The 25,671-nt window shown below is 37.7% G+C and overlaps 1 protein-coding gene across 1 annotated transcript in view; it reads left to right on the top strand.

Moving 5' to 3' along the window:
- Window positions 1-25,671, top strand: part of csmd3a (CUB and Sushi multiple domains 3a) — a 332,667-nt gene that overhangs the window by 280,299 nt on the left and 26,697 nt on the right. The window contains exons 57-59 of the mRNA XM_084089625.1: window positions 2,107-2,283; window positions 8,167-8,346; window positions 24,514-24,687. Of these exons, the coding sequence (XP_083945751.1) occupies window positions 2,107-2,283; window positions 8,167-8,346; window positions 24,514-24,687 (531 nt within the window). The remainder of the gene's footprint in view (window positions 1-2,106; window positions 2,284-8,166; window positions 8,347-24,513; window positions 24,688-25,671) is intronic.

Raw genomic sequence — 25,671 nt, 5'->3', positions numbered from 1 at the left:
CTGCAAACGTGAGTCAATAATGCATCCCTGCGCCTCAGTGTTCACGCTATCCATCCTAAACAGTGTGTGAGATTAGAATAAGTGTATCCCAAAGCATAGTATGTTGAAAAGAGTGTGCCAGAAGTCCCCGATGGTCTACTATTTCTGGTGGATTTTCGAAGTGTGGATCCTTGCTCATCATAACAGCTAATATTACCCACAATCCACTGCGCTTTGGAGGAGGAACTACAAATACGAGTAAAAAATGTAAAAAAACTACAAAACATGGCAGATGTGCGCAACCGATGGTAAATCCACCTGTCACTCAAGTGGCCACGCCCTTAATTATGCAGAACTTTAAAAGGCTTAATATAATTTAAACGTATGAGTAATAAAAAAATTGTTATTGTACATATCTCCCCGCCACCCACACCCACACACACACACACCTGTCCCACCCACTTTTTAAAACAAAGTTACGCCACTGGTTTTAAATATATTACATTGATTGAACACAATTAAATTAAGTTGTAACAAAATGTTAAAAAATCTTGTTACTTTAGCTTATTTTGATGAATTAAATTGAACAAGAGGCAAACATGTATTTTTGAGTGTTGTAGAGAGACAGGAAGCGAGACACTGATCAAGCGAGCCGGTGTCACGGTGTCCTGTAATCCACACTAAACACAACCTTGCACCGGAGCAAATGGCAGGAGTGTTTTCTCTCCGCATTGTCCGTGTCGTCCCGAGGGTGACGGGTTATTGCTGGGCTATGAAACAGATTGTTAGCGTGCAGTCCCAGGAGGCGGAAACTTCTCAAGCTTGAATGTTTTTGCTGCGCAGCTCTGGTCAAACAGCTTGTCTTGCATTAAATCCCATCATGCCACACTGTGATTTTCCAGGCTGAACAAACACCAACATCTCCCCGTGATTTAACCCACTCGACCCGTGCGTGAGCGGAGAAAACTAAAGGAGATCTATTAGATACATTCTGGGCTCGAATAATCAATGCAGGATAATCTAATTGACTTAAAGTGGCTGAGCTTGAGTGATTATTTTAGTATTATTTATGGTATTTATTAAAGAGGACCTATTCTGCATGAAAGAAGTTTCCAGAGTCCCTCCAGCGTGAGTTCTTCTCTATAACAGAGTCAGTGTTTCTGAACTCCTGAAACGCCTCCATTGTAGTCTTGAGTTTCTTCCATGTCACAATATTCCTCATTTAAATAATTCATGCGCAGAATAAAGGGGCGGGACATTTCCCAAACACACTCGAAGCGCTCGACCAATCACAACACACTGCTCCAGCCGACCAATCAGAGCACAGTGTGCTTTAAGAAGGAGGGGCTTCATAGAGACAGGAAGTAAACAGAGCGTTACTGACAGACTGGGAAGAGAGGAGCCGCAACAATGGAGAATATGAGGAGAATAATCAACATTCAAGCAGGAAAACCTGTTCTAGTAGAGACCAAAAAGTACCTCAATTTACACTTATTTTATTTCTTATAAACTTATATTATTTCAGTTAGTCGCCTTGGCCACATTTTGTCAAGTTTTTCATCTAATATTTATATTTGATTTTGTGTCAACTTTATTTTTTAATTACCAAAAGTGATTTTTAATAGTTTTAGTTTTAGTTAACTGACCCAAGGCAAATTCTCAGAATGTCTGCAGTGCCATTTTTGCAAATACTTCCTTTAATCACAAGCATATTCATTTTCATGGAAGGAATGACTCGAGTGATTCTCTACTAATGCTAATCAAGTATTCATTACTTCAGTGAGCTGATTGTTTCTGCATTAAATTATTACATTGTTTAAATTAATACATTTTTAGCTAACTGTGACTTTGTATATGTGCATTTCTGAAATACATAAGTTAGACAGTTTCCTCTGATAACAGATCACTGTAAATTGTAATGTGGACCCCCCCGCCTGACATTGATTGGTCGAACAGGAAGCCCTGCCCCCTGATGCTCTGTGTTCACATACATTTTAAAAGTTCCATTTCAGTCAGAACAAAGAGAAATTGTAATGCATTTTCTGTAAAGCTGCTTCGAAACGATGTGTATTGTTAAAGCGCTATACAAATAAATGTGAACTGAATTGAATCTTTTCCATCCAATAGCTGTTCAGTGTGGGAATCCTGGGACTCCGGCTAACGGGCAGATCTTGCGTGTTCATGGCACTAGTTTCTCTCACTCCATTATCTACTCGTGTGTGGAAGGATACCGTCTCTCCGGTTCTCCATCTCGGCAGTGCCTGGCCAACGGGACCTGGTCTGGCGCCGAGCCCAACTGCACCTGTAAGACTTCAAATCCTCCTTAATCTGTTCTTTTTTCTGTGTTTCTTCACTCTAAAAAACACTGGGTTGTTTTCAACAAAAGAGCTGGGTAAATATAGGACAGAACACATGTTGGGTTAATTTTACCCTGCAAATTGGGTTGTTTATTTAACCCAGCATAATGTAATGATTTAACCCAGCATAGCTGATTCTTACTATAATACTGGCTAATTATTTTTTTACTTCATACATAAATTAATGTCTACTGATTAACTTAAATCCTCTAAACTTTTTTAAAATACTTGATAAAACCACTGGCTTGCATGATAATTCTTTTATTTTTGATCATATTTTACAGTATAGTATATCATTTTTAATACTTATTAAATACATACTATACTCGGTTAAGTGACTCACATCACATCGTGCCCCTGTGTGTTGCTTTGCATAAAATTAAACGATATACAGAACAATAACGTATTCATAGATAAAATGAAATGTACACAAACCTGTATTTTACCGAAGACACGCACCAATTTGACGGAACAAGAGGTCGCAAAAAGCCTGCAATAAATAACTCAATCCCTGGGTTGTTACGTCTGACCCAGGATCTGGGTAACACAAAAACTACCCAAACACTGGGTTGTTACGTCTGACCCAGGATCTGGGTAACACAAAAACTACTCAAACACTGGGTTGTTACGTCTGACCCAGGATCTGGGTAACACAAAAACTACCCAAACACTGGGCTGTTACGTCTGACCCAGGATCTGGGTAACACAAAAACTAATCAAACACTGGGTTGTTACGTCTGACCCAGGATCTGGGTAACACAAAAACTAATCAAACACTGGGTTGTTACGTCTGACCCAGGATCTGGGTAACACAAAAACTACTCAAACACTGGGTTGTTACGTCTGACCCAGGATCTGGGTTACACAAAAACTACCCAAACACTGGGTTGTTACGTCTGACCCAGGATCTGGGTAACACAAAAACTAATCAAACACTGGGTTGTTACGTCTGACCCAGGATCTGGGTAACACAAAAACTAATCAAACACTGGGTTGTTACGTCTGACCCAGGATCTGGGTAACACAAAAACTAATCAAACACTGGGTTGTTACGTCTGACCCAGGATCTGGGTAACACAAAAACTACTCAAACACTGGGTTGTTACGTCTGACCCAGGATCTGGGTTACACAAAAACTACCCAAACACTGGATTGTTACGTCTGACCCAGGATCTGGGTAACACAAAAACTACCCAAACACTGGATTGTTACGTCTGACCCAGGATCTGGGTAACACAAAAACTACCCAAACACTGGATTGTTACGTCTGACCCAGGATCTGGGTAACACAAAAACTACCCAAACACTGGGCTGTTACGTCTGACCCAGGACCTGGGTTACACAAAAACTACCCAAACACTGGGCTGTTACGTCTGACCCAGGATCTGAGTAACACAAAAACTACCCAAACACTGGGTTGTTACGTCTGACCCAGGATCTGGGTAACACAAAAACTTCCCAAACACTGGGTTGTTACGTCTGACCCAGGATCTGGGTAACACAAAAACTACCCAAACACTGGGTTGTTACGTCTGACCCAGGATCTGGGTAACACAAAAACTACTCAAACACTGGGTTGTTACGTCTGACCCAGGATCTGGGTAACACAAAAACTACCCAAACACTGGGTTGTTACGTCTGACCCAGGATCTGGGTAACACAAAAACTACCCAAACACTGGGTTGTTACGTCTGACCCAGGATCTGGGTAACACAAAAACTTCCCAAACACTGGGTTGTTACGTCTGACCCAGGATCTGGGTAACACAAAAACTACCCAAACACTGGGCTGTTACGTCTGACCCAGGATCTGGGTAACACAAAAACTAATCAAACACTGGGTTGTTACGTCTGACCCAGGATCTGGGTAACACAAAAACTACTCAAACACTGGGTTGTTACGTCTGACCCAGGATCTGGGTAACACAAAAACTACCCAAACACTGGATTGTTACGTCTGACCCAGGATCTGGGTAACACAAAAACTACCCAAACACTGGATTGTTACGTCTGACCCAGGATCTGGGTAACACAAAAACTACTCAAACACTGGGTTGTTACGTCTGACCCAGGATCTGGGTAACACAAAAACTACCCAAACACTGGATTGTTACGTCTGACCCAGGATCTGGGTAACACAAAAACTACCCAAACACTGGATTGTTACGTCTGACCCAGGATCTGGGTAACACAAAAACTACTCAAACACTGGGCTGTTACGTCTGACCCAGGACCTGGGTTACACAAAAACTACCCAAACACTGGGCTGTTACGTCTGACCCAGGACCTGGGTTACACAAAAACTACCCAAACACTGGGTTGTTACGTCTGACCCAGGACCTGGGTTACACAAAAACTACCCAAACACTGGGTTGTTACGTCTGACCCAGGACCTGGGTTACACAAAAACTACCCAAACACTGGATTGTTACGTCTGACCCAGGATCTGGGTAACACAAAAACTACCCAAACACTGGATTGTTACGTCTGACCCAGGATCTGGGTAACACAAAAACTACTCAAACACTGGGCTGTTACGTCTGACCCAGGACCTGGGTTACACAAAAACTACCCAAACACTGGGTTGTTACGTCTGACCCAGGATCTGGGTAACACAAAAACTACCCAAACACTGGGCTGTTACGTCTGACTCAGGATCTGAGTAACACAAAAACTACCCAAACACTGGGTTGTTACGTCTGACCCAGGATCTGGGTAACACAAAAACTACCCAAACACTGGGCTGTTACGTCTGACCCAGGACCTGGGTTACACAAAAACTACCCAAACACTGGATTGTTACGTCTGACCCAGGATCTGGGTAACACAAAAACTACCCAAACACTGGATTGTTACGTCTGACCCAGGATCTGGGTAACACAAAAACTACCCAAACACTGGATTGTTACGTCTGACCCAGGATCTGGGTAACACAAAAACTACCCAAACACTGGATTGTTACGTCTGACCCAGGATCTGGGTAACACAAAAACTACTCAAACACTGGGCTGTTACGTCTGACCCAGGACCTGGGTTACACAAAAACTACCCAAACACTGGGCTGTTACGTCTGACCCAGGACCTGGGTTACACAAAAACTACCCAAACACTGGGTTGTTACGTCTGACCCAGGACCTGGGTTACACAAAAACTACCCAAACACTGGGTTGTTACGTCTGACCCAGGACCTGGGTTACACAAAAACTACCCAAACACTGGATTGTTACGTCTGACCCAGGATCTGGGTAACACAAAAACTACCCAAACACTGGATTGTTACGTCTGACCCAGGATCTGGGTAACACAAAAACTACTCAAACACTGGGCTGTTACGTCTGACCCAGGACCTGGGTTACACAAAAACTACCCAAACACTGGGTTGTTACGTCTGACCCAGGATCTGGGTAACACAAAAACTACCCAAACACTGGGCTGTTACGTCTGACTCAGGATCTGAGTAACACAAAAACTACCCAAACACTGGGCTGTTACGTCTGACCCAGGACCTGGGTTACACAAAAACTACCCAAACACTGGGTTGTTACGTCTGACCCAGGATCCGGGTAACACAAAAACTACCCAAACACTGAAAAAATAACCCCCAAAAATTACCCAAAAGGCTCACCCCAGGATTTGGATAGTAACAAGCTGTCCATTTGTAATTAGCCAAACGGAGTGATGTTGCTGCTCAGACCTCATGAGAAATCTCATTAATGCAGCCAGATTTATTAGCGTCGCTGTATAAGTAATAGCAGGATGAGCTGACAGGCAGAATCAATCTCTCACTGACGTGTAATGGGAGATTGATGTCGGGCAGTGGAGAATAATGAGCGGGGGAGTGCAGGAATTACTCAGCACTCGGATGGGATGCTCTGTGTTGATCTGACATGATAAACTGTGGATGTTAAAGGTGAAGTCAGTGTTTCAGAATGGCACAAATGATCAATGTTTTCAGACACGCCCCCCGCCTGACATTGATTGGTCCAACAGGAAGCCCCGCCCCTGATGCTCTGCGTTCACATGCATTTTAAAAGTTCCATTTCAGTCAGAACAAAGCAAGAATTTGTCATTTTAAAATGTCATTTAATCGTTGACGTTATACCAGTTTGACATTAATCAAATGGGTGCAGATTTCTGCACTCAAAAACATCAGTTTAACTGTTTTATCAGGGTTAACTACTACAACTGAAACTAAAAGCATAAAAAAATGAATTATTTAAAATACATTAAGCGTTTATTTAACTTAATTTATTCAGCATTACTCATTTTCTTTTAGTTTAATTTTCTTTTAGTTTAACTTTAAGTACTAATTCAGCTTAAACTAAAACTGGGAAAAAATGTATAGACATCATTAGAAAAAACTATTAAAAATGACAAAAGCACAACAAATTACTAAAACTTGAATTATGAATGAAAATGAAACTGAAAATGGAAAATATAAAAGTAAAAACAATAAAACAGTTAATATTAAAAACTATAATAGTATTTCGGTGTTAAAATAACACTGATATTTGCTTTGGTTTGATTTGATTTTTATATTTTTGAAATAAATCTGTTCATTGTGAAAACAATTAAATGTATTCAGTTAAAAAGTTATAAATATGACTAGATGTGGAACAAGAAATATTCAATTAGTTGAAATGTATGAGATTGAAAGAAATTTTATTTGTTGATGATAAATATATAAGCCTGGTTATTGTGTATTAAAAATACATTTGGTTTATTAGTACTATTGCAGAAATCTGACCGTTTCATTTAAAAATTTGCATCACATTAAGTTTATTAGTTTGTTTACTGTTAAAACTGTGTAATCAGAATTTTATATGTGATTCAAATTCATAAATATTAAATTTAGGCATGTGATAGAACATGTTTCAAAGCACCTTCACCATAATAAACAGGAAAATAACATAATTAATGATGCAGACTTCATCAAATATGATGTACAAATTAATGCATGTTCCTGGTCTTATTTATGCACGATTCATCTGTGAATGTTATTTATATTTAAAAAAAATGTTATATGGTTGCTTGGGTGTTTTAGGGTGTTTCATGTGGATCGAGAAACTACTTCATTTTAAACTACCAATTGGGGTCGATATGATATTTTTAATGTTTTTGAGTCTCTTCTCACCAAGGCTGCATTTATTTGATCAAAAATACAGTAAAAACAGTGAAATATTATTACAACTTAAAATATCTGTTGTCTATGTGAATATATAGTAAAGTGTAATTTATTCCTGTGATCAAAGCTGAATTTTCAGCATCATTACTCCAGTCTTCAGTGTCACATGATCCTTCAGAAATCATTCTAATATGATGATTTGATGATCAAGAAACATTAATGATTATTATCAATGTTGAAAACAGTTGGAAAACTTTATATATTTTATTTCTCAGGAATCTTAAAAAATAAAGTTTAAAAGAACTTTCACTTTTGATAAATTTAATGCATCCTTGCTTTTTTTTTTTTTTTTATCGCACCGACCCGAAAGCTTTGAACAGTGTGTGTGATCACGAGCAATAGTTCGAGATACTCCCTGATGTTATGACCTGTAACTGATTGTTTACTGCTGAATATTACTGCAGTGAGGTAATGCTGCATGAACGAGTCCTATTATAATACTCTGTCATTACGATGAGGAAATGTGGCGTTTTCCAGCGGTAGCGTCGACCCCGCGGCTCCAGCGTTATATTATCAGAACCGTAACACAAGCAGCCACAACAATTATTACTTTAGTTATATTTCCCCTGGAGACAGTTTCATGATGAGGTGTGTGTACAGCGGTGTCTCAGTTTAATGATGTTGTGTTTGTGTGTGTGTGTAACAGTGATCAGCTGTGGGGATCCAGGCGTTCCCGCCAGCGGTCTGAGGTTGGGCGAGGACTTCACCGTTGGACAGAACGTGTCGTACTCCTGCCAGCCCGGGTTCGTGATGGAGAACGGGAGTGTGTTTATCCGGACCTGCACTCGCAACGGCACCTGGAGCGCCACGTTACCCTCATGCCGAGGTACAGCTTATCTTCCCAGCATCCAGGGCCACACACACACACACACAGATGTTGCTCTGACGATGCCAAAAAACCTTGGGTTGGAAACGGGCTGTTGTTTCTGAAGGAAGACATCAGAGATGATAAGAGTTTCACCGAGAACCATGAGAGAGAGAGAGAGAGAGAGAGAGAGAGAAACACATGCAAAAACAAGAGAGAGTCAACGAAATATTAATATCTGATTATGCTTTTTGTTTTTCTATGCATTTTTGTGCATATTAAAATAAAACCTGTTGCTGTAGTCGATAATTTTGTCAGATAAATACCTTCACCAAGTTCAGCGTCTTGTTCTTCCCTCATAATTTAAATTTTAAAATGTAAGTATGGTTTAATCAAACTTGTTGGGTCATTAAAAACAATTATCACTTTTGGCCACGGCTGACATGGACGTGAATGTTTTCACAATCAAGATTTTAGGTCAAGATAGATCATTAGTGAAAGTGCATATCGTAGGAACTGGAACTGGTCACGGTTTTATTCTCACAATGTAAAAAGAAAAAAGAAAATTCCATTATAGGTTTTCAAACCTTTTTGCAGTTTTATGTGTGTGTGTGTGTGTGTGTGTGTGTGTGTGTGTATGTATGTATGCATGTATGTATGTATATATGTATGTATATGTGTGTGTATTTTATTTATTTATTTATTTAAAACAATAAATATAATTATATACATTTTAAATGAATTAATTAATAATTAAATCACCAAACAAATACATAAATGTCATTGTATTTATTTTTAGGTTTATTTTGAGTTAATTTCTTATTTTTATCAATAGTAATATTTTATTTAATAATAATTTAATAATTATTAATTTTATTTGATAATATTAATAAATATTATTTTATAATATTATTAATAATTTAATACTTTTTTATTGTATATTCAAAACTATTTTTTTAATTAATTTTCTTACATTTATAAACATCAGCCACTAATAATATTTATTACTTTTTATAATGTATAATGTTGTTTTTAAATGTTCAATAATGAACAATATTTTTTATACCTTATATAGCTTTTTTACAACAGTAACTAGTAGTATGTATGTATTTATTTATTTATTCCTTCCTTCCAAATCCTAGAGATTTGTATTTCTTATTGTTAAAAACTAGAGCTGTCAATAGAACACAAGAGTGGCAGCCCTAAAAAATAACATTATAAAAAAATTTTCTCTCAAACCCCTTTCATGCTGTTTATTAGGTGCTATTTAGCTGTTTATTTGGTGTTATTAGGTGTTATTTAGCTGTTTATTAGGTGTTATTAGGTGTTATTTAGCTGTTTATTTGGTGTTATTAGGTGTTATTTAGCTGTTTATTAGGTGTTATTTAGCTGTTTATTAGGTGTTATTAGGTGTTATTTAGCTGTTTATTAGGTGTTATTAGGTGTTATTTAGGTGTTATTAGGTGCTATTTAGCTGTTTATTAGGTGTTATTTAGCTGTTTATTAGGTGTTATTAGGTGTTATTAGGTGTTATTAGGTGTTATTTAGGTGTTATTAGGTGCTATTTAGCTGTTTATTAGGTGTTATTTAGCTGTTTATTAGGTGTTATTAGGTGTTATTAGGTGTTATTAGGTGTTATTTAGGTGTTATTAGGTGCTATTTAGCTGTTTATTAGGTGTTATTAGGTGTTATTTAGCTGTTTATTAGGTGTTATTAGGTGTTATTTAGGTGTTATTAGGTGCTATTTAGCTGTTTATTAGGTGTTATTTAGCTGTTTATTAGGTGTTATTAGGTGTTATTAGGTGTTATTAGGTGTTATTTAGGTGTTATTAGGTGCTATTTAGCTGTTTATTAGGTGTTATTTAGCTGTTTATTAGGTGTTATTTAGCTGTTTATTAGGTGTTATTAGGTGTTATTTAGGTATTATTAGGTGCTATTTAGCTGTTTATTAGGTGTTATTAGGTGCTATTTAGCTGTTTTGACACATGTATTGTGAAATATGTAAGAATGTACAGAACGCCAGTGTTTGGTTTGATCACTCTTGTGTATTTCACGGGTCATTTTAATGACTGGAGCCGTTCCACAGTATTCTGCATTGATTCCCTCTTGGCTTTATGATGTGCGTCAGCTCTGTCCAGCGCTCTCCTTCCAGACATTATGCATTATGTTTTTTGATCCAATATCAGATTTTCTTTGCCGGCCGTCATGCTCACATCCGTTTACAAATCACTGAGGAGCTTTCCTTCCTCCGGCGTTCTCATTAGCGCTGAAACACTATTGACAGCTGTTGCTTGGAGTGTGTTTTACAGCATTAGTCCTTGATGTACGTCAGTATTAATATCCAGACCTGTTTTTCCACTCTCAACACCGTCTTGTTTGCTACAGAAATCTGCATTGCGTAGTGTACGTGAAAATGGCGGCCATTAACATTCTGAGAACAAACACAGCGAGAGCAAAGAGATCCTGCAGAGGAACATCAGTGTTGTGTCCTAATAGGCCGTAATGCAGAGTCATTATAAAGCCATTTCTGTGTCCGGCGTGGATGGATCGTAGCCGTGAGTGATTCCTGACCCTCAGGAGAACCTCTCGTTCATCTCTCTCTCCGCTTCACCATCCGTCAGTGTCCGGCGTGTGAGATTAGCATGTGAGGAAGCTGTTCCTGCACACACACACGCACGCACACACACACGCACACACACATTAGCATGTGAGGAAGCTGTTCCTGCACACACACACGCACGCATACACACGCGCACACACACACGCACGCACACACACGCGCACACTCACACACACGCACACACACTCACACACACGCACGCACGCACACACTCACGCACGCACGCACACACACACTCACGCACGCACGCACACACACACGCGCGCACACACACCTGAAGGGGTTTATTCTGAGATAACAACTGGCCATCATCCCTTACTTAATGTGTTACTTTGTTGTTAATTTTATTACTAACTTTTCAAATCAGTGACTGATACACTTATTATTCCACTTATTACACTGATACTTGCCACATCAGTAAATAATTAGACACAAAATATTGATCTGCGTTGAAATATTTTATCAGCTCTTTAAACGCAGAGCTTCGCGGAGAGAGCAGTTTCAGCGGCGAGATCAAACTAGACCAACATTTAAGAGATGCGGTATACAGTCATAACACTTATTACACAGCATTTCTCACATTAATAATTATGGAGATCAGAGATATTGATTTCAGATTAAACTGTTTTAAAATCGTACCTGTTTGTATCTTATAATCCAACAGTGAACAAAACAATAGTCACAAAATGGCCGCCGCTGTGTTTGTGTGAAACGAGAGAGAGCGAGTCCGCGATACTGGAAGACATAATTAAATAACTGTACACAAAATATTGATTCGACTGAGTTTTAATATTTTATTAGCTCACCAAATGCAAAACTTCCACGAGAAAAGCCGTTCCTAGCGAGTGTGTAGCGCTGACTTCAGTGACCCGGATGAGCCTGTGTTTCTGTTCCCAGCGGCTGTTATCTGGGAATAACACGATTGACCAATCAGAATCAAGTATTCCACAGAACCGTGTAATAATATAAAATTAAATTCTGGTGAGTTTTGCACAGTGTCTGCACAAGGATAGCAAGGTTACTCTAAACAAGCTGTAGAATGAATGAATATTTTTTTTTAAATTGTACACAAAGATTATACAAATTTGGGACCAGAAATGATTCGGACACTTTGAGCTGATCATGTTTTCTTTAGTGTTTTTTCTTGAATTGCTAATGCTCTTTTTACACACAGACTGAACACAATGAAGCATTGCTTGGTGATTGGTTGAGCTAAACTGGTATTATCTAATTGTGTAGTTAAATTTAACAGCTGACAGATATTCAACATAATTCATGTGTGAGACAGTCTAACAGAAGGACGGACAAAACCAGTCAAATATCCTCTGAGTTCTGCTCATATTTTATTAGCATTTTCTAAACTATAGCAAATAAACTGATAATGTGAGAAATGTTGAAGGTGTCTGAATAAATGTTGGTTTGACTGTATGTGCATATGAAGAAAGATCCTATCAGACCTTGTTCTGTACTTTTTGGATGTGCTGTTATTTTCGATATTCTCTCACATCAGTGAACAACGACGCCAGCGTTTGCTGGAGGGAAAGGGTCGCTGCCGTTAGTTGGGAAAAGATTTGGAAGTCTTTTCAAAAAATCTTGGCCGAGAATAAAGGTGGTGTTTTAGATGAAAGGCTTTATACTTCATACCTCAGGGTCAGTCGTTCAGATGAGCTATAATGACGCGCGCACGTGTGTGTGTGTGTGTGTGTGTGTGTGTGTGTGTGTGTGTGTGTGTCTGTCATACACACTGAACGCCTCAGGGACCCGCTTGAGCGATGGGCCTTATACGTGTAACACATGCTGAGCAACTGCACAACACTCACACACACACACACACGTCCTGTAGAGCACAGCACACACACACACACACACACTGAAGTACGAGTGACGCTCGAGGTGTTTCAGCCTCACACACACACACACACACACACACTGAAGTACGAGTGACGCTCGAGGTGTTTCATACTCTGTGAGAACATGAACGCATGAACTTCAGCTCCAGAGCCACTTCTTCAGCATTTTACCGTTTCATCCGAGAAAACAGTAACACTTTATAAGAAGGTTCATTAGTTTACATGAACTAAGAATGAACAACACTTCTTCTGCATTTATTAATCTACGTTAATATTAATTTCAACATTTACTAATACGTTATTAAAATCAAAGGTTGTATTTTTTAACATTAGTGCTCTTTGAACTAACATGAACAAACAATGAATTCTGTATTTTTATTAACTAACATTAACAAAGATTAATAAATACTGTAACAAATGGATTGCTCATTGTGAGTTCATGTTAGTAAATACATTAAATAATGTTAACTAATTAACCTTAGAATTTAGAATTTAGCATCTTAATGTAATAATAATACAAACACTATTAATAATAATAATCATAAATTATTATTACAACTTATTTTATAAGGAATAATCACAATTTTTCTTCCATGCTTTTAAGCTCTTTTTGCAGCAATTTGTTTGACAAAAAAGTTAAATTAAATTAAATTATTCGTTTTATTGCCAGAAAAAAATTTAACTACTCAACACAGATTTTCTGGGGAAAAAAAAAACATTTTGTAGAAATGAATAAAAAATAAAAATAAAATTATAAATTGTTGTTTTATGAATTCAATTAGTTAGGCATGCTTTTTGATTATTATTATTTTTTTTTAAACCATTCAAATGAAAACAGAAAACACACAATTTGGTAAAAATAGAACGAATTTTTTTTTTAATTCATGGGTCCCTAAATGTAAACTTTTAATAAATTGCTGTTAAATTGTATACGTTTCATGATTTCAATTAATCAGACATGCTTTTGGATTACTAAAATTTTATTTAACCATTAAAATGGGGTAAAAAATGTTAACTGAATCCAAAAAAACTGAATTTGGGAAACAAATAAAACAATTTGGGGAAAAATAAAACAGATTTCATAAGGCCCTATGAATGAATATAATAATAATAGCATAATTGTCTTTTCTGGGTGAGCTTTTCCTTTAAAGCAGAATAGAAGTTGTAATTCTATTTGAATCACTCAGAATGGCACCTTTAAAGCTGTTTTGTATGTGAAATGCTAACGAATGCCGACCTGCTAACCGAACAGGCGTGTTGCTTTAATAAGTTAGAGGTTGCATGAATCTATTTAATCGCAGCGGATTTAACATCCAACACCCTTCGAGAGACGAGAGAGACGAGAACTCGTTCAGCTTTTAACCTTGTTAGCTTCCATGTCTCATTCAGGTTCACGCATGAAATGTTTCACATCATCATCATCATCATCATCATCATCATCTTCATCTTCATCATGCTCGTGTCTCCACACACCTTGAGCTGATTTATTATACATTATACATCCTCCATCTTATGCATGAAGGCTTTCAATCATCCAGGTCACTGTGGGAAGTCAGCTAAACTCTGTGCAGAGCTGCTACGCGTGCTTTATCCCTGTGCTTTTGAGTGTGATTGGGTCGGACAGCTCTGGAGTTGAAGGCCAGTTTTTATAGGATATTCTTTCATCTCCAAAAGTTACGAGGGTTTGATCAGCTGTGCTAGTCATATTATCCTGCCAGAGTGCAAAGCTTCCAGGAGCAGTTCACCCCGACAAAAATGTCATCGTTTACTCGCCCTCACAAACGCGCATGAGTTTATTGTCTTCTGTGGAAACCAAACTGGAGACATTTTGAAGGAATGTCATTTTATAGGAACTGGCGAGATCCAAAAATGGCTTTAAAATTGCTTTAAAAGCAGCAGCGTTGGGGAGATTTGACAACACATTTAGCAACTTTCTCATATATATATACACAAACACACACACACACATTCAGGTGCAGAAAAATAAGGATCTTTATTAAGTAATAAAAATAAACTAAACAAAACTACAAACAAAAACTCCCCGTGGGGGAAAACAAGACAGGCATCTGGCAAAACTGGAAACACGAGGGAACATAGACAATTGACAGGAGAGCACATGGCACAAGGGAAAAACACACACGACAAACCAGACTATACGCAACGCATGACAGACCGGGAATGCCAGAGCTCTGTCACCAACCCAAGATGTAAAACCCAAACAGAAGTGACAGAACTCTGACACATTTAAAGTCATTATTGTGTTAAATGGGAAAAGCATCAGATAGACATTACAAAAAGTAGCTTTGGATAGAAATATTTTCTTTGATTCAACATAGAATTTATTTAAACGTAAAAAAATTTATGGTGAATGGTGAATTTAATTTACACAGTAAAACAATTTTTTAAATATTATTACTATGTAAATCATCTGTTTTCTATGTGAATATATAGTAAAGTGTAATTTATTCCTGTGATCAAAGCTGAATTTTCAGCATCATTACTCCAGTCTTCAGTGTCACATGATCCACATAATATGAAGATTTGATGCTCAGGAAACATTTATGATTATTATCAGTGTTGAAAATATGCTGCTTTGTATTTTGGTTGAAACTGTGATAACAACTAAAATATTTGGGGTATGTAATAATTATTAAATAATAAAATCAAATTAAATTGTGGTTTTTAAATTAAACTTTAAAATGTAAAACTACAACATTTTGGTCACCAGTATTCTTCAAAATATCTTCCTTTATGTTACGTAAGAAGTCATGCAGGTTTGAAACAACATAAATGTATAAATTAATGAGTCATTAAATCATTCGATTCGTTCAAACGGCTGATTCATTCATGAGGAATCAAGTAAATGACTCTCTTAATGAACGAGTCATTGAATCATTGGTTCACCCGATTGATTTGCTCAAAATGCAGATTCATTCAAAAATTAAACACCAGGCAAAATTAAGCAAAAACAGACATAAATATAACACAACCTTAACTTCTTACTTATTGAATGTTGTGGAAAATCAGTATCACATTTGCGCTCAAGTTGTTCAGGACAAAAACAGCACTTGTGTGATATTGCTTAACTATATATGTGTATATATATATATATATATATACAGTGGGGAGAACAAGTATTTGATACACTGCCGATTTTGCAGGTTTTCCCACTTACAAAGCATGTAGAAGTCTGTAATTGTTATCTGGGCGGCAGTGGCTCAGTGGTTCATGTAGATTGTCTACAAACCGAAAGGTTGGTGGTTCAATCCCCGGTTCCACTTGACCAAGTGTCGAGGTGTCCATGAGCAAGACACCTAACCCCAGCTGCTCCCGACGAGCTGGATGGCGCCTTACATGGCTGACACCGCCGTCGGTGTATGAATGAGTGAGTGAATGGGTGAATGTGAGGCAATGTAAAGCGCTTTGGTGGCCATAGGTCTGTGAAAGCGCTATATAAATGCAGTCCATTTACCATTTTACCATAGGTACTCTTCAACTGTGAGAGACGGAATCTAAAACAAAAATCCAGAAAATCACATTGTATGATTTTTAAATAATTAATTTTCATTTTATTGCATGACATAAATATTTGATCACCTACCAACCAGTAAGAATTCCGGCTCTCACAGACCTGTTAGTTTCTCTTTAAGAAGCCCTCCTGTTCTCCACTCATTACCTGTATTAACTGCACCTGTTTGAACTCGTTACCTGTATAAAAGACACCTGTCCACACACTCAATCAAACAGACTCCAACCTCTCCACAATGGCCAAGACCAGAGAGCTGTGTAAGGACATCAGGGATAAAATTGTAGACCTGCACAAGGCTGGGATGGGCTACAGGACAATAGGCAAGCAGCTTGGTGAGAAGGCAACAACTGTTGGTGCAATTATTAGAAAATGGACGAAGTTCAAGATGACGGTCAATCTCCCTCAGTCTGGGGCACCATGCAAGATCTCACCTCGTGGGGCATCAATGATCATGAGGAAGGTGATGGATCAGCCCAGAACTACACGGCAGGACCTGGTCAATGACCTGAAGAGAGCTGGGACCACAGTCTCAAAGAAAACCATTAGTAACACACTACGCCGTCATGGATTAAAATCCTGCAGCGCACGCAAGATCCCCCTGCTCAAGCGAGTGCATGTCCAGGCCCGTCTGAAGTTTGCCAATGACCATCTGGATGATCCAGAGGAGGAATGGGAGAAGGTCATGTGGCCTGATGAGACAAAAATAGAGCTTTTTGGTCTAAACTCCACTCGCCGTGTTTGGAGGAAGAAGAAGGATGAGTACAACCCCAAGAACACCATCCCAACCGTGAAGCATGGAGGTGGAAACATCATTCTCTGGGGATGCTTTTCTGCAAAGGGGACAGGGCGACTGCACCGTATTGAGGGGAGGATGGATGAGGCCATGTATCGCGAGATCTTGGCCAACAACCTCCTTCCCTCAGTAAGAGCATTGAAGATGGGTCGAGGCTGGGTCTTCCAACATGACAACGACCTGAAACACACAGCCAGGGCAACTAAGGAGTGGCTCCGTAAGAAGCATCTCAAGGTTCTGGCGTGGCCGAGCCAGTCTCCAGACCTGAACCCAATAGAACATCTTTGGAGGGAGCTGAAAGTCCGTATTGCCCAGCGACAGCCCCGAAACCTGAAGGATCTGGAGAAGGTCTGTCTGGAGGAGTGGGCCAGAATCCCTCCTGCAGTGTGTGCAAACCTGGTCAAGAACTACAGGAAACGTATGATCTCTGTAATTGCAAACAAAGGTTTCTGTACCAAATATTAAGTTCTGCTTTTCTGATGTATCAAATACTTATGTCATGCAATAAAATGCAAATTAATTACTTAAAAATCATACAATGTGATTTTCTGGATTTTTGTTTTAGATTCCGTCTCTCACAGTTGAAGAGTACCTATGATAAAAATTACAGACCTCTACATGCTTTGTAAGTGGGAAAACCTGCAAAATCGGCAGTGTATCAAATACTTGTTCTCCCCACTGTATATATATATATATATATATGTTAGGGCTGGGGGAATTAACGCGTTAATCTTTGCGATTAATTTTAGATGTTTAACGCGTTAAAAAAAAATAACGCAGTTAACGCAGCACTTTTTTTTGCCTCGTTTTAAAGATTTCTTGTTGCGGCTGCTATTGAAAAGGCAGAACATATGCCGTCCCGCCCCTCCGTGTTCGGCGATCAGGTTTCATTCTCGCCCAGCTTTCATGATCTTCTTCTTCTTCTTCATGATCTCATGGTCTTTTCCGCTCCGTGTGTTCACCGCAATCTCCGTTCTGTGTGTGTGTGTGTGTATCGGCGCGCTGCGCTCTCTGCTCAATGTTCCGCTCCGTGTTTACGATGAGCATTCTGCTCTGTCGTTAACGTCCCAAACGCTCCAATCATGTACCGATCACGCACTGGAAAAGCAAAGGCCGCTCAAATAACGTGAAATTTCTCAGACTTCTGTTTGCAATAGCCCTACTAATAGTTACAACATTTACAGGGCATTTTTGCCCCGAAATCTTGTCTCATACTCGTTTTGAGTCACAACAAATCTTCCTTAACATTAGAACATATTTTTATAATGTCCTTTTGTGTTGAACATAAAAACGTGTTTGATCTTGAGTAAATATTCTGAACTGTGCCTTTAATAAACGCTGATGAACTGATGGACACATTATTGACCGTTGAGTGTAATCTGTTAGTTCTGCATGGCTGGATTCGCACATGTGAGCGTCTCTTGCTTGCTTTCCCAAACATCTCATCATTTATTCCTTTGCCGTCCGGACCCCAGCTGCTCTCCGACTCGGAGTTTCAGCGCACCAGTTTCCATCTGTGTGCTTTTTATCAATTTCAGATTTGCAATTTAAAATCCTTTGATTGGCCCCGCAGACGTTTTCTGACTTCTGTTGATTCCTCCAGTGCTGGAAATCCTGGTATGTTCAGGAAACATTTGCATGGATTTAGCACTCGCTCCAGACACAAAACACCGGCGAAGTCTCATTAAAGTTCAAGTGAAGATGATGCAACAGGTGAAAACCATGGATTCCAGCCCTGAGTCACAGTTAGACTAGACTTAGACGTCTAGTTCCTTTATTAATCCCCGAGGGGAAATTAAGGTGTTACAGCAGCAACAGAAAATCGAGACAACACGCATGACAAAAAAATATGAGGCACCACATAGGATTTAAATCAAACTTCGCTCATCAATGCATACATAACACTCGTGCATATACACCTATAAATTTATACAAATTATACGCATATACATGTATACTATTGGATGTTCAAAATACATATATGAAATACACGTGCACACTAATATGAAATCCATACCAATACATATTATGTTAGTCATGAATGCATATACACTTGTGAATAACTTGCATATACATATAAACTTGACGCACGCATACACCTATAAACACTCGCACATACATATAAACTTCCATGCATATACACCTATAAACACTCGCACATACATATAAACTTCCATGCATATACACCTATAAACACTCGCACATACATATAAACTTCCATGCATATACACCTATAAACACTCGCACATACATATAAACTCGATGCGCGCATACACATCCATAAAACACTCGCGCATAAATAAAACGTGGATGCATGCTTTGTGTATATATATATGCGAGTGATTTCATATGTGGATGTGCGTGAACTTTTCAGTGTAAAAGGAAGTCATTTGTGCGTACACGGAATTAACCTGCCTTTTTGATAGTTTGTTTTCCAATTTGAAATGAAATAAGCATAAACGAGAAAACAGCCCCTTTATTCGTTTTTTTCGTTTTTTTAAATAAGCCTCTTACGTTGTTGATTTATATTTCAAACAAGAATTCGACATTTGCTCACAATGTTTTTCTTACAAAAAACCTCATCATTTTGCAGGACAATTGTCTATTACAGTATACAACACAGATAGAAGGGTGCCAATAAATCTGTGGTGATATAGCCTACAACACGCTTTAAGAAAAGTTTATTTCCATCACACTGTAAAGTGGTTTTAGATATTAGCCTACATATAGATTACATATACCAAAGATTTTACATATAAACTGGGTCAGCACACTGTTAATTACAGTTAGTACCATGGGAAGTATAGGGGTGCTGATGTGACCCCTGGCATGGAGCCCATGAAGAAATATGGTTGGGGATAAAAGTTCACACAAACAAAACCAAAAAACTGTGGTGTTTAGCCTATAGGCATACATATTACGTGTGTTTGTTTTTATTTATGCTGTATTATAAAATACCCATATTATAACAAATAAATAAAATATATTTGGAAATTGCCCTTTAAAACGAAGGCTCAGTTTGTGGTTCACAATTATTTGATTAAAAACAACAAAAACAATAAAACAAAGACAAAGTCACTTATATTAAACACTTTTTTATTGATTTTTTTGTTAACAGAAGTTATCTAGCACCTTTAATTGCCTTCGCTATCGTCCTGTCAATCATCTGTCTCATTCTCGCGGGTCGCGGCTATGATTACAGTTTCAGTAAAATGTATTTCACCATCATCGGTACCCACCCTCAGCTGATTGGTATTACAGTATTTGCAATCATCCCGTGGCAAAACGGAGCGTCTAGGACCTGCCCTGTACAGTTTAAGAATCTGTAGCCATAGTAGAGGACTATTATTTTGTTGAACAGACCCGATCGACAACTGATGACGTCACATGCTCAGACTTGCTTGACCAATCGGCGGAAGGGGGTGTGTCAGGCCGCCCACATGTGGAAAACGAATTTTGAAGTCATTTATTCGTTTTTTGCCTGTGAACAAAAAAAAACGAAAAATCAAGCCGAAATCTCTTTTTTTCATGTTTTTTTTGTTTTTTTTTGCGAAAAAACGAATAAAGGGGCCGTTTTATCGTTTATGCTTATTTAATTTCAAATTGGAAAACAAACTATCAAAATGACACAAATGACTTTTACACTGAAATGCCTTCCGGTTACGCTGAAATGCCTTCCGGTTACACTGAAATGCCTTCCGGTTACGCTGAAATGCCTTCCTGAAATGACTTCCGGTTACGCTGAAATGCCTTCCTGAAATGACTTCCGGTTACGCTGAAATGACTTCCTTTTACACTGAAAAGTTCACGCACATCCACATATGAAATCACTCGCATATATATATACACAAAGCATGCATCCACGTTTTATTTATGCGCGAGTGTTTTATGGATGTGTATGCGCGCATCGAGTTTATATGTATGTGCGAGTGTTTATAGGTGTATATGCATGGAAGTTTATATGTATGTGCGAGTGTTTATAGGTGTATGCGTGCGTCAAGTTTATATGTATATGCAAGTTATTCACAAGTGTATATGCATTCATGACTAACATAATATGTATTGGTATGGATTTCATATTAGTGTGCACGTGTATTTCATATATGTATTTTGAACATCCAATAGTATACATGTATATGCGAGTAATTTATAGGTGTATATGCACGTGTGTTATGTATGCATTGATGAGCGAAGTTTGATTTAAATCCTACGTGGCGCCTCATAAAAAAATTAGACAATACAATCAATCAATAATCTGAATATCTATCAATTACAAAATACTGTACAACGACCAACAGAGCAAATTCAAAAACACCTCAAATTCCCTTACACACACACACACACTCAATACTCTCACATTACATATCGTACCAAACAATGACACTAGTCCAAGCAAATACATTCAGTTTATTATTTAAAACAAGTTATTACGGTAATATGGACTAAAATGTTAAAATAGTAAATATATGAAATAAACATCTTCCATTCATGCATCTACGTAAGTACATACACAAATACACATACCATACACACCCATATACATCCCTATGTGTATACGTACATACATACCTAAATATACCCATATATATTTACAGTATATAGCTATATTCATGCATGCAAATACACACATGCAGACCGTTTTAGGTCTGTTATGTATGTACATAAACAGCTGGAAACACAGTTTCCTAATGTTGTGTTTATCAGCCTCTTCTAAACCTCTTGAGCACGAGTAATAGTGCTGTAAAACCCTTCAGAACTCACACTTGATGTCTGAATACAGTGTTTGTGTTTTATTGTGTGATGTTGAAGTGGAATGTGGTCCTTCAAGGTAGAAAATGACAGAAAAACCTTCCTTTCTTCATCGATGGGCTTTCTAGACTGTCTTCTCAATATTAAAGCGCTGCCAGAGGGCAGAACAGCCTCAACATCCAGATCAGGACTTCAGTGTCCACACTTGAGGAAGTTTAGTTGTGTTTCTCCTTCTGTGATGTGGAGTGTGTGTCGGGACGTGACAGTGAATGAGAAGTTTCATTTACACTCTCTTCTGCTCATCACGGCTGCATTTATTAGATCAAAAATACAGAAAAAATGTGAAATATTATTCCAATGTAAATCAGCTGTTTTCTATGTGAATATATAGTAAAGTGTAATTTATTCCTGTGATCAAAGCTGAATTTTCAGCATCATTACTCCAGTCTTCAGTGTCACATGATCCTTCAGAAATCACTCTAATATGAGGATTTGATGCTCAAGAAACATTTATGATTATTATCAATGTTGAAAACTGCTTCAGATTTTCTGCTACTCAAACATTTGGGGTATGTGAGATTTATATAATAATTATTAAAAAATAATAAAAAATTAATAAAAAATTGTGGTTTTAAATTAAATTTTAAAATGTAAAATAAAAATATATATATAATAAAAAAAGTATAGATATACATTAATTTTATATCTCAATTAAGCATCAAATCCTCACATTAGAATGATTTCTGGAGGATCATGTGACACTGAAGACTGGAGTAATGATGCTGAAAATTCAGCTTTGATCAGAGGAATAAATTACACTTTACTATATATTCACATAGAAAACTGATATTTTAAATTGTAATAATATTTCACTGTTTTTACTGTATTTTTGATCAAATAAATGCAGCCTGGGTGAGCAGAAGAGACAAAAAATCTTACAAAATTGTAGTGTAATTTGCAGATTGTTTTCTATTTAGCGCGATCTGGTTTGCATTATTAATATGAAAATGTGCGATAAATGAGTTTTAGTTTTCCTGTGATCCTGACACTCATATCATGTGTGGTGTGGGACGGCGTTTACACTGAGGGACATGTCAACATTAACATGTATTTGAACTCTCGAGTGTTTGACAGATATTCAGATGTTTTGAAATCCATCATAAGATGCCAAACATCGTGTTCATTTATTACATGAGGGTATTAATTAATGAAATGAATATGAATTTGAATCACATTTGAATATGAATCACATAATGACAAGCAAGGCCTAGAAACTTTGCTTGCCTGTTTAACTGATGTACGATCTTGTATGTCTTTGAATTTCTTGCACTTAAATGAGAGTAAGACTGAAGTAATTGTTTTTGGCCCCTCTGTGGGGAAAGCAAACCCGAATACTGATTATGATTATTTAAACTCTTATATCAAACCCACTGTGAAAAATTTAGGAGTTCTTTTTGATTCATCTCTCAAGTTTGACCAACATATAAATTCTGTGGTAAAGTCTTGTTTTTTCCATATTAAACTGCTGTCCAAAGTCAAAACCTTTTTATCTTTTAACGATCTTAAAACTGTCACACATGTTTTTGTTTTATCTCGTTTGGACTATTGTAATTCTCTGTATATGGGATTACCCAAATCCTTCATGTCACGGCTTCAGATGGTCCAAAACGCCGCTGCCAGGTTTTTAACTGGGGTTCGTAGACGAGAACACATTACTCCGATACTATCATTTTTAAATTGGTTGCCAGTGTGTTATAGAGTTGAATTTAAAATTTTGTTGTTAGTTTTTAAGGTTTTGATTGGTATGGCACCATCCTATTTGTCAGATCTTATAAATGTGAAAAAGTCAACAAGATGCTTGCGATCCTCAGACAGCATTATACTGTCGTATCCAAGATCAAGACTGAAGTTGCGAGGCGATCGTGCTTTTTCAGTGGCCGGTCCTAGGATGTGGAACAGTCTTCCCTTATCTGTGAGGTCTGCAACGTCTGTTTATGAATTTAAATCTAAACTACAGTCTTATCTATTTACTCTTGCATATCACTCATAATTTTGATCTCGCTAAACCTTAACTATAGTGTTTTATTGTCTGTTATTAATGTATTGTGTGTGGTTTTGTTTTATATTTATTAACTTGTACAGCACAGTGGTCAACATCTGTTGTGTTTATTTGTGCTTTATAAATAAATAAAATGAAATGAAATGAATGAATTCAGTTCCTGCTCACTGGGAGCAAATGAAACAACGTTGTCTGAATGTAGACGCCGTGATGAACGTGTGCATCTGAAATATGATTGATTAGTAGATGAGATTATGTATTATGTATGTGGCATTGCATACTTGTTGCAACTCTAATTTGCATAATTCCTTTATTAAATGGCATTATTACTGTATTTTTTATCAAATAAATTCAGCTTTGATCACAGGAATTAATTACATTATATATTGACAAATTATTTCACAATATTACTGTTTGTAATCTTACCGTCGCAAACGTCTGAATGGTAGAGTGTGTGTGTGTGTGTGTGTGTGTGTGTGTGTGTGTGTGTGTGTGTGGCATTGCATCTACTCATTAGCATAACCCCTGTACTGAATGTCATCAGATGTGATAAAGCTGTACTGGACTGAAGTGAGCTCTCTCCTCCAGCCGTGTCCTGCGCTGCTCCTCCCAGCGTCCCGAACGGAGAGGTGGAGGGGTCGGAGTTCGCGTGGGGCTCGAGCGTGAGCTACAGGTGCATGCTGGGATACGAGCTCTCCTTCCCCGCTGTCCTCACATGTGTGTCCGACGGATCCTGGAGCGGAGAGATTCCTCTGTGTCTGCGTGAGTATCACCAACAAAATCATATGTTTGCAGAATTTACTTTTCAAACTTTTTTTTATTCAGTAATAAACACATATTCAGTGCATATAATTTTATGTATAAGAGAGTATCACCAACTGAAGGAACCCATCCACAATCATCTAATTTATTATTTATTATTTATTTATTTTGAGCAATACAGTGACATACAACAAAGGCAACAAAAATGCATTTGATTCGATCTATAAACCAGGCAGTTTCACCTTACTTTAACACATCAGAGGTGGACAGTACAGTTACTGGAGTACTGTACTTAAGTACACTTTATGAGTATCTGTACTTTATTTGAGTATTATTGTTTCTGGAAACGCTTCACTACATTTGAAAGACAAATATCATACTTTTTACTCCACTACATTTCTGTCAATGACTTAAAAAGTTTATTAATACTCTATTAAATTGCATTTATAACGCCCTCAATATTCAAGATAAGGGGCAAAAATACCTCTGTATGTCTATTATATTTATATAATTTAATATAGTTAATCAATATCACAAGAAGAGTGCCATTTTTTCTCCGAATATAAGCATGATTACAAATGAGTATTGATTTTATACAACAGTTCAAAATACAAGAAGTTAATATTTAGTGACTTACATTTTAGACACAATATCGCCTGTTTTTGCTCTATTTCGCCAACGAAAATCGTTCCAAACAAAGACTCAGCGTCTCTGAGCGACACGGCGGTGTTTCATTACTGAATGAACAAATCTGTTGAATGAATGATTCAATGACTCACTCAATGGGCCCTATTTTAACGATCTGAAACGCAAGTATCAAACGCGAAACGCAAGTAACTTTGTGGGCGGATCTCGGGCGCTGTTGCTATTATACCGGCGGGATAAATGACTCTTGCGCTCGACGCAAATCTAAAATGTGTTGGTCTGAAGTCGCTTCATTACTCATAGGTGTGGTTTGGGCATAACGTGAAATAAACCAATCAG

The sequence above is a fragment of the Abramis brama genome (genome assembly GCF_963993115.1).
Source record: "Abramis brama genome assembly, chromosome: 17".
NCBI classification, from domain to species: Eukaryota; Metazoa; Chordata; class Actinopteri; order Cypriniformes; family Leuciscidae; genus Abramis; species Abramis brama.
The sequence above is the reverse complement of the archived record's forward strand: the minus strand, read 5'-3'. Positions and strand labels throughout refer to the sequence as shown.